Source organism: Haliotis asinina, chromosome 9, assembly GCF_037392515.1.
Source record: "Haliotis asinina isolate JCU_RB_2024 chromosome 9, JCU_Hal_asi_v2, whole genome shotgun sequence".
Classification (NCBI taxonomy): domain Eukaryota; kingdom Metazoa; phylum Mollusca; class Gastropoda; order Lepetellida; family Haliotidae; genus Haliotis; species Haliotis asinina.
The window spans coordinates 44,816,360-44,831,948 of NC_090288.1; the positions used below are offsets into that span (position 1 = coordinate 44,816,360).

At 42.5% G+C, this 15,589-nt stretch overlaps 1 protein-coding gene across 2 annotated transcripts; it reads right to left on the reverse strand.

The window, feature by feature from the left end:
- Nucleotides 1-500: 500 nt before the first annotated feature.
- On the reverse strand, nt 501-13,335 carry LOC137296317 (uncharacterized). 2 transcript variants are annotated; one of them, XM_067828087.1, is made up of 10 exons: nt 13,157-13,335; nt 12,033-12,282; nt 10,168-10,339; nt 9,007-9,158; nt 8,074-8,207; nt 5,951-6,073; nt 4,945-5,124; nt 4,539-4,573; nt 4,019-4,122; nt 501-2,802 (listed from the first exon to the last, which is right to left on the reverse strand). In XM_067828087.1, exons 2-10 carry the CDS (start codon nt 12,173-12,175, stop codon nt 1,500-1,502), a joined length of 2,346 nt encoding a protein of 781 aa, XP_067684188.1. In that variant the 5' UTR covers nt 12,176-12,282; nt 13,157-13,335; the 3' UTR covers nt 501-1,499. The 2 variants fall into 2 exon arrangements, with proteins under 2 accessions (XP_067684188.1, XP_067684187.1); XM_067828086.1 differs by having other exon boundaries at nt 1,424-2,802; nt 4,539-4,576; nt 12,033-12,286; nt 13,157-13,219.
- Between the last annotated feature and the right edge of the window lie 2,254 nt (nt 13,336-15,589).

The following is a 15,589-nucleotide window of genomic DNA, read 5'->3' on the forward strand; positions in this document are numbered from 1 at the left end:
ATATGTTAGAGTGTATTATTTTACAAGAAAGCTTGACAACACTTCTTTTTAGTGAGACCCGTGAAGGTCCCGGGGTAGAATAGGCCTTCAGCAACCCATGCTTGCCATAAAAGGTGACTATGCTTGTCGTAAGAGGCGACTAACGGGATCGGGTGGTCAGACTAGCTGACTTGGTTGACACATGTCATCGGTTCCCCATTGCGCAGATCGATGCTCATGTTATTGATCACTGGATTGTCTGGTCCAGACTCGATTATTTACAGACCGTCGCCATATAGCTGGAATATTGCTAAGTGTGACGTAAAACTAAACTCACTCACTCACTCACTCACTCTTTTTAGTGACCATATGATTTCATATTGTAAAACAAAATCCAGCATAGAGTTTAATCCACATTTGAATAGATTTTAGTAAATTCATTCAGGATGGAGGGTAACGTTTCTTTTGGCCCTTCTATCATTTAAAACATATATTAAAATGAATCCCACATTACAATAAAGTTTCATCATCTATTCATTTATTACATAAAATTATACTAAACACACGTACAAGTGCGTATACTGCCAAGTTACATAATAATACATATACCAATAAGTCATTCATACACCCTTTGAAAGAGGACATTCTTGTAAAAACGTAGAAACAAAACTTCTTTTGACGCAGACAATATAACCCTTCAGGTTAAAAGTAGTTTCCAGTGAGAAAACAAGGACATGGACATGAAATTCAAACACAATGTGTCCTACAAGAAGCATGGGAAATATTCCAAAAACATTCAAATATTTTTAACATAATACTTTCTTTAGGTTTCAAATAGTTTCGAACTTATTCCGACGTAATAATGACCATCTGCATTTAGCCTCGGCTTATTCGGCTATTCGAGGTGGAAGCAAGTGCGCATGATTTTATGTCTCTTTCAGCAATATTCCAACAATATGATGACGGGTGACACCATTGTACCCACGTGGGGACTTGAAACAGGGTCTTAGGCGTGACGAGCGAACACTTTAACCACTATCCCTCCCCACCGCCAAGGGTATTCCAATCAATGATTTAATCAAGTGTTCTAATGTTGGTCAATATGTTTTATATCCATGTATCATCAACTGACCTGTTCTTACTTCAAAGAGTCTATATCTCACCGGTGAAGATGTTTATGCTTTCCGTTCAAACATCCCTGTGTGTAGTGTAGGATTTAGAAACCAAGAGTGAAATTAGAATTACGTCACCATTGTCTTCCACCTTCTACAATACCTCTTTGACAAAGCAAATACAGAAGGTAATGATAAAGGTTAGAGGATGCAAGTTGAAGGTTAAGGGATTCTAGGACGTGGAGGTAGACCATGTTATCGAACTGACCAGGAGACGAAACGTAATAACCAAGATTTTCTTTCAATAAATTTTCAAAAAATCAGAGTATACATACATAACGATTGTTTAATTGGAAGAGGACTATACCTCTGCATGACTCACGTAGCCTGAAAGTAACGCTATTTCCATCACTTGCTAAAGTCATAGGAACCGCTTTTGCTGCGACTGTTCTCCGCTGGCGCATCCTGCAGCAGTCCAATTGTCTGATTCAGTAGGTCCACACTGTTCTTCCTCTTACCCTGCGGGGTGGGTGGAGGTCCACTCTTCTTCCTATGGTTCTGCTGTGGAGTGGATGGTACAACACTGTTCTTCCTGCTGCTCTGCTGTGGCGCGGAGGAAAGTCCGCTGATCTTCCTGCTAGTCTGTTGAAGACACTGTGGTATACCGTTGCTTTCTTGATGGCTAGGTGTTATTCCGCCATTCTGACTATCGCTCTCCATTTGGCTGACTGGTATTTCGTTGCCCTGGCTGGTGCTATGTGGAAGTGATCGTGTTCCACTATTCTGGCTTGTGTTCTGCTGTTGGCAGGATGGTATGTCGTTGTTATTTCTTGCGCAGGCCTCCCTGTTCGTCCTGGGTGTTGGGCATGGACGTTTAAAAGAAGTGGTGCCTTTACTGTTGGTTAATGATGACTCCCGTCGATTTGTGACCTTTGTGCTGTTAGTATGGGAGATTTCTGGACTTCTTGGTACAGGGACTTTTTTGACAGAATCCTTGGACATTCCGCTTTCAGAGTGACTCCTCTGTGAGACGTTTGCAAATCTGTGATCGTAATGAACCACGTGTTCATTTGCTGGTTCGCTAGGAAATCTGTGATCGTAAAATGGTTCTGCTAATTGTCCAACGTTTTCAGACTCTTTCGCAGATTTGAATGTTGAAAGTCGACGACCATAGTTTGGCTCCGAAGGAACCATTTCAGAAGTGTCATTTGCATCATTAGGGCATATGATCAGGTGTGTTTGGTAAAAGTTCGATTCTGAAGCAGGGTCACTACTACGACGATACGTTGAAGATGTGTCGGACTGATGGCACTGCAAACTGTCAAGCCGTTCCTGGTAGCCTTGAAAGCCAATGATAGACTCATACTGGGAGTCTTCTGGTTGACGGATGCAATCCCAAGAAGCGTAGAAGTTGTCCAAGGCCAATGACCCAGGCCGCACACTACCACAAGGAGCATCCTGACCTTCATCTTCAAATGGTCTATCTGGATCTATTCGGGCTTCATATAGGGCCGCTTGGTTTACGTAAGGGTCATCTGACACAAGAGCTCGCTGATAAAGGTTAGAGGATGCAGGTTGAAGGTCAAGGTCTTCTGGGTCATGAAGGTAGACCATGTTATCGAACTGACCAGGAGACGAAACCGTGGTCACTGTTGCCACCGCTGATATGGCGTTGTCAGGTTTGGCCACGCTGCTTATCTGGTATCGGCGTCTGAAACGTAGTAGGTCGTTACAATGAAATACACCCGTGGAGATCAGTATTAGAAATTGTCTTGAGCAGCCAATACTTGTAGGAGGCGACTAAAGAGATCTGGTAGTCAGACTCGCTGACCTGGTTGACTCATGTCATCGTATCCTAATTGTGTAGGTCGACGTTCATGAGAGATCACTGGATTGTCTGGTACAGACTCAATTATATAGAGACCGCCTCCATATAGCTGGAATATTGCAGAGTGCGCTGTTAAACAACAACCAATCTTCCCTAAAGCAACAGTAGTATGTATGGGTTCAATAATTAAATGAGAATCAAAATAGTGATTACGATATATTGCATTATAATTTGATACATGTTTGACATTTACCAGCTAACCAATCAAAACCCGATCTATCGTTTCAGTTCATGGTATACTGACGGCTGACAACTGATGTCCATTTAGAGTGTACACAATTTGAAATTATAGAATACAGGATGAAGATCATTCTTGTTTCTTTATCCTGTATATGATGAAGTTAGAAATCGATGAAATGTGAATTAGAAAAGGATCACGTCCACAATTTGAACACATTTACAAGATTACATTATTATAAAGTCTAACTATGGCAATGGCATTACAGTATTTGCTTATACCACATTTGGTAAATTGTTAAGCTATATGTCGCTATTGTTGACACTGTATATACGTGACATTATAACCCATTATCTTTGTCGGAGTTATTTGTCCTGTAGATATCCAGTGTGTATGTCCCTTATGCCCAAAAGGATCAAAGATTAAAAGTCTCGGAAGTAATCAGATATAACGATGGTATGTATTCCAAGTCGATTGAGGATTTTTAAGAAGTTACAAAACAACGTTTCTTGAGTTGATAGTAGTCAATTGTAGTTATCTGCAAAAACTGGCCATTGAAAGGTAAGTTAATGTGGTTTAGCAGTCGCTAAGCAAAAGTAGAATAACAAGTAATAACGAGTGTTTTACCAAAAACAAACTTCTAACGAACTCTTGAGCCACAAATCTAACACCCACCCTGTGCCTGTGCTCAACTGCAGTCTCATGAATACTACTCAAAACTAGTAAACTCAGGGTACACAAGTTAATTATTAGAAAGAATGTTGGATGTTTTTCATTTAATGGCTGTTTCGCGTCGCCCCTCCATAACGAGTTCAGCATCTGACGATGATATGAAGAGCAGGGGAGACTACTACTACTGACCTGCGGCTGGACCAGATGACACAGATGATGAGGATGATGACGACGACACACGTGACGGCCAGCAGAGCGATCACCACGTACCACAACGTCCAGTCCGAACTGCTCTGAAGACATACAGTACAAATGTTGGTGTTACAGAGAGAGAGTGTCAGCAACGTGCCTGATACGAGTGGTCTGGGAATGGAAGACACAGATAATGAAAAAGGAGAAAGTGTGTGATGGTATGTAGTTACGTGGCACTCTACGAAGTATATGAAGTTTTAGGGAGCGGATGCAATGATTGCTGCCGTCATGGGGCAACGATAACAATGATGTTCATGATGATGATGATGATGATGATGATGATGATGATGATGATGATGATGTTTATTCTGGACCCCACAATATCTTTGTTCTGACATTATGTGAACGCTTTTTTATGAGTTTTCGAAGGTGACTCTGTGATGATGTGATGATGATGATGATGACGACGACGACGATATTGAAACGTTAAACGAATATCAGGCGCCTTGTCACCTACCTGTGGCTCTGTTTTAGAGTCATCTCCATCGGAAGCTGCTGAAAGTAAACGAAAGTCAAATAAGTCTGACCCGACATATAGAGAAGTGTGGGCATCAACTCACATAAGCTGTAATGGAGGGTGAGTGAGTGAGTTTAGTTTTATGCTACACTCTGTAATATTCCAGATACGGTGGTGGTCTGTAAATAATTCTGTCTGGACCAGACAATCCAGTGACCAACAGCATGAGCATTGATCTACGCAATTGGGGTCCAATGACACGTGTCAACCCAGTCCGTGAGCCTGACCACCCGGTCCCGTTAGTCGCCTCTTACGACAAACATGGGGTACTGACCTTCACAGGTCCTGCACTCCATTATACGTGTATAAAAACCCTTACCTAGATGTCCCACATTAAACTACTCACCTGTTTCGGTGGTGGATGGTCCCAGGGTGGTCCGAGGCAGGGGTGTCGCACACTGGGTTCCAGTCCAGTCCGGGGGGCACTCACACTGGAAGCCCACGGACGCCAAGTCTTCAAAACACGTTCCACCATTAAGGCAGGGTTGACTTGTACAACTGGCTGCTCGATTCTCACAAAATCTGCCTGGGGGGAGTAGTGTGAGATATTATTGATGTAATGCTCATGTTGGTTTGTCGGTATATTGTTGAGCGCCGCAATATTCCAGTTTGTGGCGGCGACCAGAAACTAGGCTAAGCAAACCCGTGACTGATGAGTAGTGTCTAAAGTGGACACCAATCAACCAAATGGCCGAGCTTGACCAGCGGCACCATTTAATAGTCCTCTTCGACATCGACTTCCCTAACGAGATCTTTTTCGAAATTACCTCATTTTCAAATTTTGAACCAGCATTATTATTTTTTAAAACTGTCTTGTTCCTCTTTTGTGTGAAGTCCATTTCTGATGTCCAGTGCCGTGTTGTTGCTGGAATAGTGCTAAAAGCGTCGTAAAATCAAACTCATTCAATCACAAACTAGCTATTCTTCTTTCGTATATCTTTCTCGTTACTTTGTTTAAAGGAAGATAAGGAAGATCGTAGCTTTGAGTTGTCTAAGGTGGTCCTCTGTCTCTTTATCGTGTTTAGCCTTATTTTGGGTTTATATGAGGTGACGATATATGCACTTACACATGAAGGAACGCGCATGTGCGTGTGTGCGTGTGGTTGCGTTCACACGTGTGTGTGCGTTCCTGCGTGCGTGTGTGATTCCCTTTTCAAAGTTTTTGCCATCATGTTAACGGGGATGTTCCACTCAACCAGCATGCCAAATTGTAAGGTCTTCAGGTTTTACTCAGCCGTGAATCGCCGTGCCTTCGCTTTGTGGTCGGTGGGTCATGCTTGTAATGTTGGGTATGCAATGTTGGTTTCAGGGACATGTGGTTGTAAGTAAGGGTTGAGTGCTTAGGGGCATACCTGAACTTCCTCTGAGGCAATGGCAGGTGAAGGTGCCGAGCAAGTTGTTACAGCCGGCGCCGTGAAGACAAACGCCGAGGTCACACTCGTTAATGTCCTCGTTACAGTTTATGCCGCTCCAGCCTGTCGCATCAAACTTTGGTGTGAGATAGTATGCACAACATGCCCTGAGACATTATACGTTTGTAGAGGCAGCTTATTGTAGACCTATGACACCGCCACGAATTCATAATCTTGTTATGAATATAATAGTTGCCAGGCAGTATGGGGCATTCGTGACCAATTCGTGTTATTCCGAGACAAGCCGAATACCGATTCTTCGTGTAGGATACAAAAAGGGGCGAGTGGTGAGGAATGAAAATATAGTATGTCACAGCGCCATTCGTCACCACTCGCCCCTTCCGTAACCTCCACGAATCGAGGTGGGGTGGGTCTTGAATGGTTACGACCAATATCCATATTGCATTATCCGTTTCTGTAGAATACGTTCCGCGGCAATAATGACGCATTATTGTTTTCGCTCGCATGCATTATCGATAGATTTCCCAAAGGACATAACTCATAGGCTTAAAAACTATGTCAAAAGGGATTTGTTGATTTAGATGCTACAACCGTTTTGGATGTATCTTTGGGTTCAAAATATTTCCACATTTATAGATAAAAGATCAACACATTCGCAAAGAAATGACATTTCAAAGATATATGGATTTCAGTGTCCAAGTCTGCAAACTGTCAAGGTCGTCCACACTACCCGTTAGAACAGGGTAGGATCGATTCATACAACCCGTGAAACTTATAGTACGGATAATGCACATACCCTTAACCAATCAAAAGATCTTCCTTTTCATTTAAAGGTCAAAGGCTACGTTATAGTTACATCTGACGGTATTAAAGGTGAAAGTACTAAAAAGTTCAGGACATTACAAGATATAGCTACAGGCACAGAACAGGCCTCATTGCTCTCCCAAGCAAAACACAATTAATTATTGCCTATACAAACGTCTTAATACAAACAGCTAGGCTCACTTCTTGAGTGTTGTAAGCATACATGTTGTGAGTCATCACACACTTCATATGCTATTTCACTTACGGAGGAATGACCCGTTGGTGTTGAAATTATGTGTTTCCGGTTTTTGCAGAAATTCTGTCGCAGGGACTGCGTACAATTTCCAATGGTTTCAGTCAACAAACATTACATACGGTATTTTACTTACACAGATTTTGTCTAGATGAATGAACTGTTGGTGCTGGGAATTAATTACATATATAAGGCTAATAAGTATGTCCATTTTTTGCAGAAATTCTGTAAGCCGGACTGCACACAATTTCCAAAGTTTTCATTCAGCAGACACTCAGTATGTTATTTTATCTGCTAAGATGATGTCTGTATGAATGAGCAGTTGGTGGTTTTATTATATGTAAATTAATTACATGTATAAGGCTCATATGTATTTCCGGTTTTTGCAGAAATTCTGTTTTAGGATTTGCACAAATTTCAATGGGTTCTTTCAGCACACACTTCATACGAGGTTCTACCAACATGTTGTCCAGAAGTATTACATACTGGTGCTAGAAATTTCTAACATATGTCTTTTTTTGCAGAAACTCTTTCACACGAGCCGGACACAATTCTCAAAGGTTACATAGAGAACGCGAATATCTATGGCTTCACTTGCTTTCATTAGAAATGACCAGAGGATATTGCACAGTTTACGATACAGTGCAGGTGTCGCGGTTGTACTTGGCTACTCTGCCTTAGGTGTACCCCACTCGCATCCAGTTTGTAGTTAACCCGCACATTGTTGTAGCTGGCCTGTGTTAGCTTTATTCCAACCTACGTTGGTTGTAGCTGACCTGTGTAAGATGTAGTCCAACCTTACATTGCTTGTGGCTGACCTGTGTAAGATGTACTCCAACCTTACTCTGATTGTGGCTGACCTGTGTAAGATGTATTCCAACCTTACATTGCTTGAAGCTGACCTGTGTAAGATGTACTCCAACTTTACACTGATTGTAGCTGACCTGTGTAAGATGTAGTCCAACCTTACATTGCTTGTAGCTGACCTGTGTAAGATGTACTGTCCTGTGCCGCGGCTATAGTTAACGTGTGTAAATTGTCGTACCTGGACTGCAAACAAGTTGGCCTGTAGTCGGGTGGCAGACACGGTTGTCAGCTTGGTTGTCGTCGCGGCAGAAGGTGGAGCAGTTGACGCCGTAGTAGTTGGGAGAACAGAAGATCGTCACAGACAAGGATAGGCTGAAGTGTAGAGAAGTGACCCAACAATTCAAACCCACATGGGGTGAAGCATGCTTGTTCCAAGTCAAACAACAACTTCAACACTACGCCTTCGAATTTTGTCGATACCGACTATCTTCCGTGACTGTCAGACATTTCTGCTATGCACACCTGTACGGTTTTAACCTTACAACAGTTAAAAGGGGTTGCAAATCCCCTGGATGCCTGGCAATTCTCATTGAATCATAAGTATATGAGATCCAGGGGCTAGATTACTAAGTCAGTGGGTGTTCAGATGCGTGTATTTTTTATGATTTGATGGGTTTTTTTAGAAACGTTCGCGCTACTACTTTTTACAATATGCCAATCACTACGGTTGTTGTGATAAGATCAATCTTCTAAACACAACTCTGTCTGTCTGTCTGTCTATCTGTCTGTCTGTCTGTCTATCTGTCTGTTTGTTTGCTTGTTTACGTGTTGAATGCGACACTGAGCACCATTCCAGATACAGTTGCGCACCGTTGTCTCGATATTCAAGGGACCAAGAAAAAATATCGAGTTACCCGAACTTCGAGACCAGGGAATATCATCACCTATCACTTAGAAAGATAACCGAATGAAATAATCGAATCTGGACGAGTCAGGTTACTAACTGACATCGGGAGTATCGATCTACGTGTGAGGGATACAATGACAATCTTGAAACAAGTCAACAAGCATGAACACTCGAAATTAAATTACAACTACGTATACCTCCAGCTTTACTACACGGCGCACAAACACGCTTATTAGCATTCCTTTTCATACGGTTGTTAATTACCTCCCCCTGTTTGTAAGATTCACAGTGGTTGGCACTGCAGTTCTCTGGTTCTCAGACGGATTGACGGTCATCCTACCAGATAGCTTCTCCTCACAGCGACGTGTTTCTGGAACTCCACAGCACTGCACATATGCGGTCACACTTATGGAACCCTACAAAGAAAAGATAGTCAAATGTTGAAATTGTTATCTGTAAATATATGTATACGAAATGTGTTTCAAAAGATAGAACAAAGAACGAAGCAAAGGGGTAGGATCAACCTACCTCCTATATTTTGTCTTGAAGAGGTAGGGCATTAGTTGGTGGTTCTGACGGGATCAGCTTATGGGTTGGACCTGGGTCCACTTGAACTGAGCTATCTTAGCGCTACGATGATCGTAACTCCCATACTTTAACATAGACTTACGACAGCCGTAGAGCTAAGGTGATCGTAACTCACATACTCTAACATAGACTTCCGACAGCCGTAGAGCTAAGGTGATCGTAACTCCCATACTCTAACATAGACTTACGACAGCCGTAGAGCTAAGGTGATCGTAACTCCCATACTCTAACATAGACTTACGACAGCCGTAGAGCTAAGGTGATCGTAACTCCCATACTTTAACATAGACTTACGACAGCCGTAGAGCTAAGGTGATCGTAACTCCCATACTCTAACATAGACTTCCGACAGCCGTAGAGCTAAGGTGATCGTAACTCCCATACTCTAACATAGACTTCCGACAGCCGTAGAGCTAAGGTGATCGTAACTCCCATACTCTAACATAGACTTACGACAGCCGTAGAGCTAAGGTGATCGTAACTCCCATACTCTAACATAGACTTCCGACAGTCGTGACACTAAAGTGATCGTAACCCGCAAAGTTTAACACAGGTTTACTACAGCCGTTGCGTTAAGGTGATCGTAACTCCCATACTTTAACATAGGCCTACATCACTATAGAGCTAAAGTATTGTAAACCGCATACTTTAACATAGACTTACGACAGCCGTAGAGCTAAGGTGATCGTAACTCCCATACCTTAACATAGACTTTCGACAGTCGTAACAATAAAGTGACCGTAACCCCCAAAGTTTAAGACAGGCTTACAACAGTCGTAGCGCTAACATCGCTTTGTGCGAGCAGACCTTGGGCGTTATCTGCCATATGTGTCTTACCGGCCAAGCAGGGAAGTTGTATCGAAGAGGATTGACCTGTGGGTTGGGCATGCCTCGGAGGGTGGTCCCGAAAATGACGATGTCGCTGCTCTCTCCCGTGGGAGTTACCGTCCCTTGTGTGATCTGCCACATATCTGTCTCCTCCCGTCCCAGACTGCATTGCTCTGGTTGCCTATAAAACGTTAACCTTCCCAGTATAACGTGGTCTAGCTCATGCAAGGGACAACACTCCAAATACTGCCTGTTATTACTGGCAATACGGTAGTACAGGTGTCAGTTAGTGAATGTAGTTTTACGCCGCACACAGTATTCCAGTTACATGTCGGCGGTCCGTAAATGTTCCATTTTGGACCAGACAATCAAGTGATCAACATCATGAACATCGATCAACGCAACTGGGATACGATGACCTGTGTCAACGATAGTTGAAAATATCCACACAGAACATGATATGACACCTTGATTTATCAAATCTAGGCAGAACGTGACGCCACGACTTGCTAGCCTAATATCATAACGGAACATGGCATGACACCTTACTTTAACATATCTAGACGGATCATGAAAACATGACACGTTACTATGAAGATCATGTCAACACGGCGCTTCACCCAAACATGCCCCTGCAGAGCGTGACAACATGACACATAACTATATCTATGCAGAACATCACGACATGACACGTTACTATGAAGATCATGTCAACACGGCGCTTCACCCAAACATGCCCCTGCAGAGCGTGACAACATGACACATAACTATATCTATGCAGAACATCACGACATGACACGTTACTATGAAGATCATGTCAACACGGCGCTTCACCCAAACATGCCCCTGCAGAGCGTGACAACATGACACATAACTATATCTATGCAGAACATCACGACATGACACGTTACTATGAAGATCATGTCAACACGGCGCTTCACCCAAACATGCCCCTGCAGAGCGTGACAACATGACACATAACTATATCTATGCAGAACATCACGACATGACACGTTACTATGAAGATCATGTCAACACGGCGCTTCACCCAAACATGCCCCTGCAGAGCGTGACAACATGACACATAACTATATCTATGCAGAACATCACGACATGACACGTTACTATGAAGATCATGTCAACACGGCGCTTCACCCAAACATGCCCCTGCAGAGCGTGACAACATGACACATAACTATATCTATGCAGAACATCACGACATGACACGTTACTATGAAGATCATGTCAACACGGCGCTTCACCCAAACATGCCCCTGCAGAGCGTGACAACATGACACATAACTATATCTATGCAGAACATCACGACATGACACGTTACTATGAAGATCATGTCAACACGGCGCTTCACCCAAACATGCCCCTGCAGAGCGTGACAACATGACACATAACTATATCTATGCAGAACATCACGACATGACACGTTACTATGAAGATCATGTCAACACGGCGCTTCACCCAAACATGCCCCTGCAGAGCGTGACAACATGACACATAACTATATCTATGCAGAACATCACGACATGACACGTTACTATGAAGATCATGTCAACACGGCGCTTCACCCAAACATGCCCCTGCAGAGCGTGACAACATGACACATAACTATATCTATGCACAGCATCACGACATGACACGTTACTATGCAGATCATGTCAACACGGCGCTTCACCCAAACATGCCCCTGCAGAGCGTGACAACATGACACATAACTATATCTATGCAGAACATCACGACATGACACGTTACTATGAAGATCATGTCAACACGGCGCTTCACCCAAACATGCCCCTGCAGAGCGTGACAACATGACACATAACTATATCTATGCAGAGCATCACGACATGACACGCTACCCTATCATATCCATGCACAGCAGGATCCGGTATCTGGTGGGTGGCTGACAGGATGGTGGGTCCTCCCAGGATGGGGTGACGGGCGTCATAGGGGTCGTAGTGAAATTGGATGACAGGTTCTCCAAAGACTGTTTTGTTGCCATGGATACGGTGGTGGAACTAACTCCGGCATTTGGGTCCGCTATGTTTTGACCGGTGTACACCACTTGAAAGCGGTCAAACCGTATCTGCAGGATCCCCGTGGAGCCAACTATCTGAAACATAAATAATCCTCATAGAACAGATGAGATTTAAACGGGTTGCCCAGAAGTTTAATCCCTCCCTCATCACGCCGAAGAAGTGATTTTCAAAGGCAACATAGATCCGCTGAAACTGCATCCCTGAGCGAGAGACAATTTCTGCGAGACTGGACATAGAGAAACGGGACGGTGGGGAAGCCCAGTGGTTAAAGCGTTCGCTCGTGATGCCCACGTGGACACAATGTGTGAATCCCATCTCTGCTGTCCCCTACCGTGATGTTTTGCTGGAATATTGCTGAAAGCGGTGTAAAACCGTACTCCTCCTTTCACTGACGCATATAGACCATATCATCTATTTTATAAAGGTGAAACGAGAAAGATGTATACATATTTGTTCAGTATATATTTAAATGTGTGCATATTAATTCCTGTTATAGTTCGCCTATATTGCAATGACTGTACGTTTGGAAATGATGAAAATACAAAGTTATGCAGACCTCACTGTTGACTTTAGTTTGTTTATTGTTCAACGGCACATTTTAAAGCCATGGTGACCGTCTGTAAATAATACAGTTTGACCTAGATGATCCAGTGATTGACATCATGAGCATCGATCTACATGATTGGGATACGATGCCATGTGCTAGCCAAGTCAGCAAGCCAGACCACCCGATCTCGATAGTCGCATCTTACGACACGCATGCATGCGCTGCAGAAGACCCATTTAAGCCGGATCTTCAAATTGTCGAAATAAGTGGAGTAAAATCTTCATGTGATCGTTTTATGATAATTCCCTGTTAAATAGGTTAATTTCCAGACGATGTACACAATGCATATTATAGAAAGCATGAGTCACCATACATGAAATGAGAAATCATTACTTACAGTAATTACATTGTATAAATAAATCCAGCAATTAAGAATCCGTCCGCTCTTGCTCCCAAACATGGCGTTGATCACGTGACATCAACACCCCGTCATGCAGTGAGTTGAGCAGCACCCCTGCCGTCGGCCATACTTTGTTTCCAGCTTTCCAACGTCATCCCATCAATCATCCAGAAGATCACGTGATTCTTCCGGTCCCGTCATGCCTTGGGCTTCATTACAGAACGCAAGTGCTTCCTTTCACATTCCCTAAGGCATGTTTGAAGTAAAATTTTCTTTTGCATATGAACATATAATATGACGTGAGAACATGGGTGAAATGTTGACCGGGCAGGAGATACAGATCATTTTTGGCTTGTATTGGCGAATTACTCCTATTAAAACTTACCATATTTGGAGATATCTGAAGTGTAAATAATCATTAGGGACAGTAAAAAGCTGTATATGAACGGCCTACTTTCTCTCGAAACAATCAATTTGGTAGATGTGGGTGGTGAGTGAGATAGCTTGGAGAGGAGCTTGTCCACTAGACATTATCTTAAAATAGCTTGTCCACGATAGACCATTGCAAAGCACGGACAGAGAGGCATATTCTTTGCTTATATCCTGTTTGATGATTCAGTAATAAAACTTCCAGCTTTTTGACAGCTGTAAGTGAACTGGGCTGGACAAGAGGGAGTGAGTGGAGTTTTACTCCGCTTTTATCAACGTTCAAGCAATATCACAGCGGGGGTAAATAGAAATGGGCTTTACACAATGCACTCATGTTAGAAATCGAACCCGAAGCTTCAGCATGACTAGTGCACGCTTTAACCACCGGACTACCTAACCGCCCCTAGGGCTGCACCAGACAAATCTGTGATTGATATGAAGAGCAAAGGCCTTGCAATGGCAGTGTAATGATATGCAATAAGCCAATACATGGTGCGTAATGGGCTTACTGACTTGGTTGACGCATGTCGTCGTATCCTAATCTCGTAGATCGATGCTCATACTATTGATCACTGAATTATCTGACAGATTATTAACACTCGGTTATTAACAGACCACCGTAACAGAGCTGGCATATTGCAGAGTGTGGCGTTGAAAACAAAAAATGTACACGAAGAGTCTTCTATGGAAGACAAACTGTCAAACTTAGAATCAGGATCACAGATCCGAGTTTTGAATGTATCTAACATCATCAGTTTTGCAGTGACGTATATGGAATATGTCAGCAACTAAACTGAAGTCAATGGACATTTACAGACCGCCGTCATTTGTCATCAGCACTTTACAGGTGCATCTATAACAGATATCATCAGCATTATTTATACAGGTGTGTGTGTTGGGGGAAGGTTGAGGGTTTTTTTATTTGTTTGGGTTTCTTTTATTTGTTTTGTTGGGGTTTTTATTTGTTTTTTATTTGTTTTTGTTTTTTGTTGTTTTGTTTTGTTGTTGTTGTTGATGTTTTTTTGTTTTGTTTTGTTTTTGTTTTGTTTTTGTTTTTTGTTGGTTTTTTTGTTTTGTTAGTCTGTTGAGGTGAGATGAGTTGAGATGTTGAGATGTTTACAGATTAACTGTCATGGCAGCAAGTTTTGTAACACTTATACCTGCTTACTTCGGGAACACGTGCAGTATTTCATGTCTATATCTATCTTCATCGACGCCTGGAACAGTAGAGTAGAATTAGTGAGGATAACGTGCATACGATATTGGATCGGTTGTTTCGTTTTCTTGAGTGAGTGAGTGGGTTGGTAGTTAATTCACAATACACATGATTTTTCGGTTAGGCCCAACAAACGATGGCGCTGGTTGTGGAAGGATAAAACCTTGGATTGAACATTTCAGTTATTTGTCGGGAACAATGTGATCTCCGAGGAGCTACAAAAGTTAAGTGGTCAAAAATGAAAGGTTTTAAAGGGTTACCCATTGCTAAATGCGTAAGAAGTTGCCCATATTTCCACGGTGTTAGAGGTACATCTCATTTCTGTTACCATCTAATTGATACAGTATAGTGAGACAAAGATTATTCGCAGTATTCAACTGTTTGTTAACTTCTCATGATGTGCAAACTTAGCATAAACCTGTTCGATATTACATCGTGAAGTATGGTTCAAAACTAGGAGGTTATGCAGATATTTGACATTGTATAATCCCTTTGTTAATTATACAACAGCATATCAACAAATACACTCTCAAAATCTACTCTTAGACTAATGTCACACAAACTGAACGAAGTGTCATATAATCATTACTATGACGAGTTCTTCAATACTGGTGTTTTCAACACTATTTACCTCTTGTAGACTTGGAATTATTTGTATTAGGGGACCCCTGTGTGTGTGAGTTAGATTGCACTTGTATTGGAATACAAGCAGCTTACTTGAGCTCAGCTGTTTTGTCATGCTGGTTTGAGAGAGGTGAGGAGAGACGAAATGAGGATTAACCTCG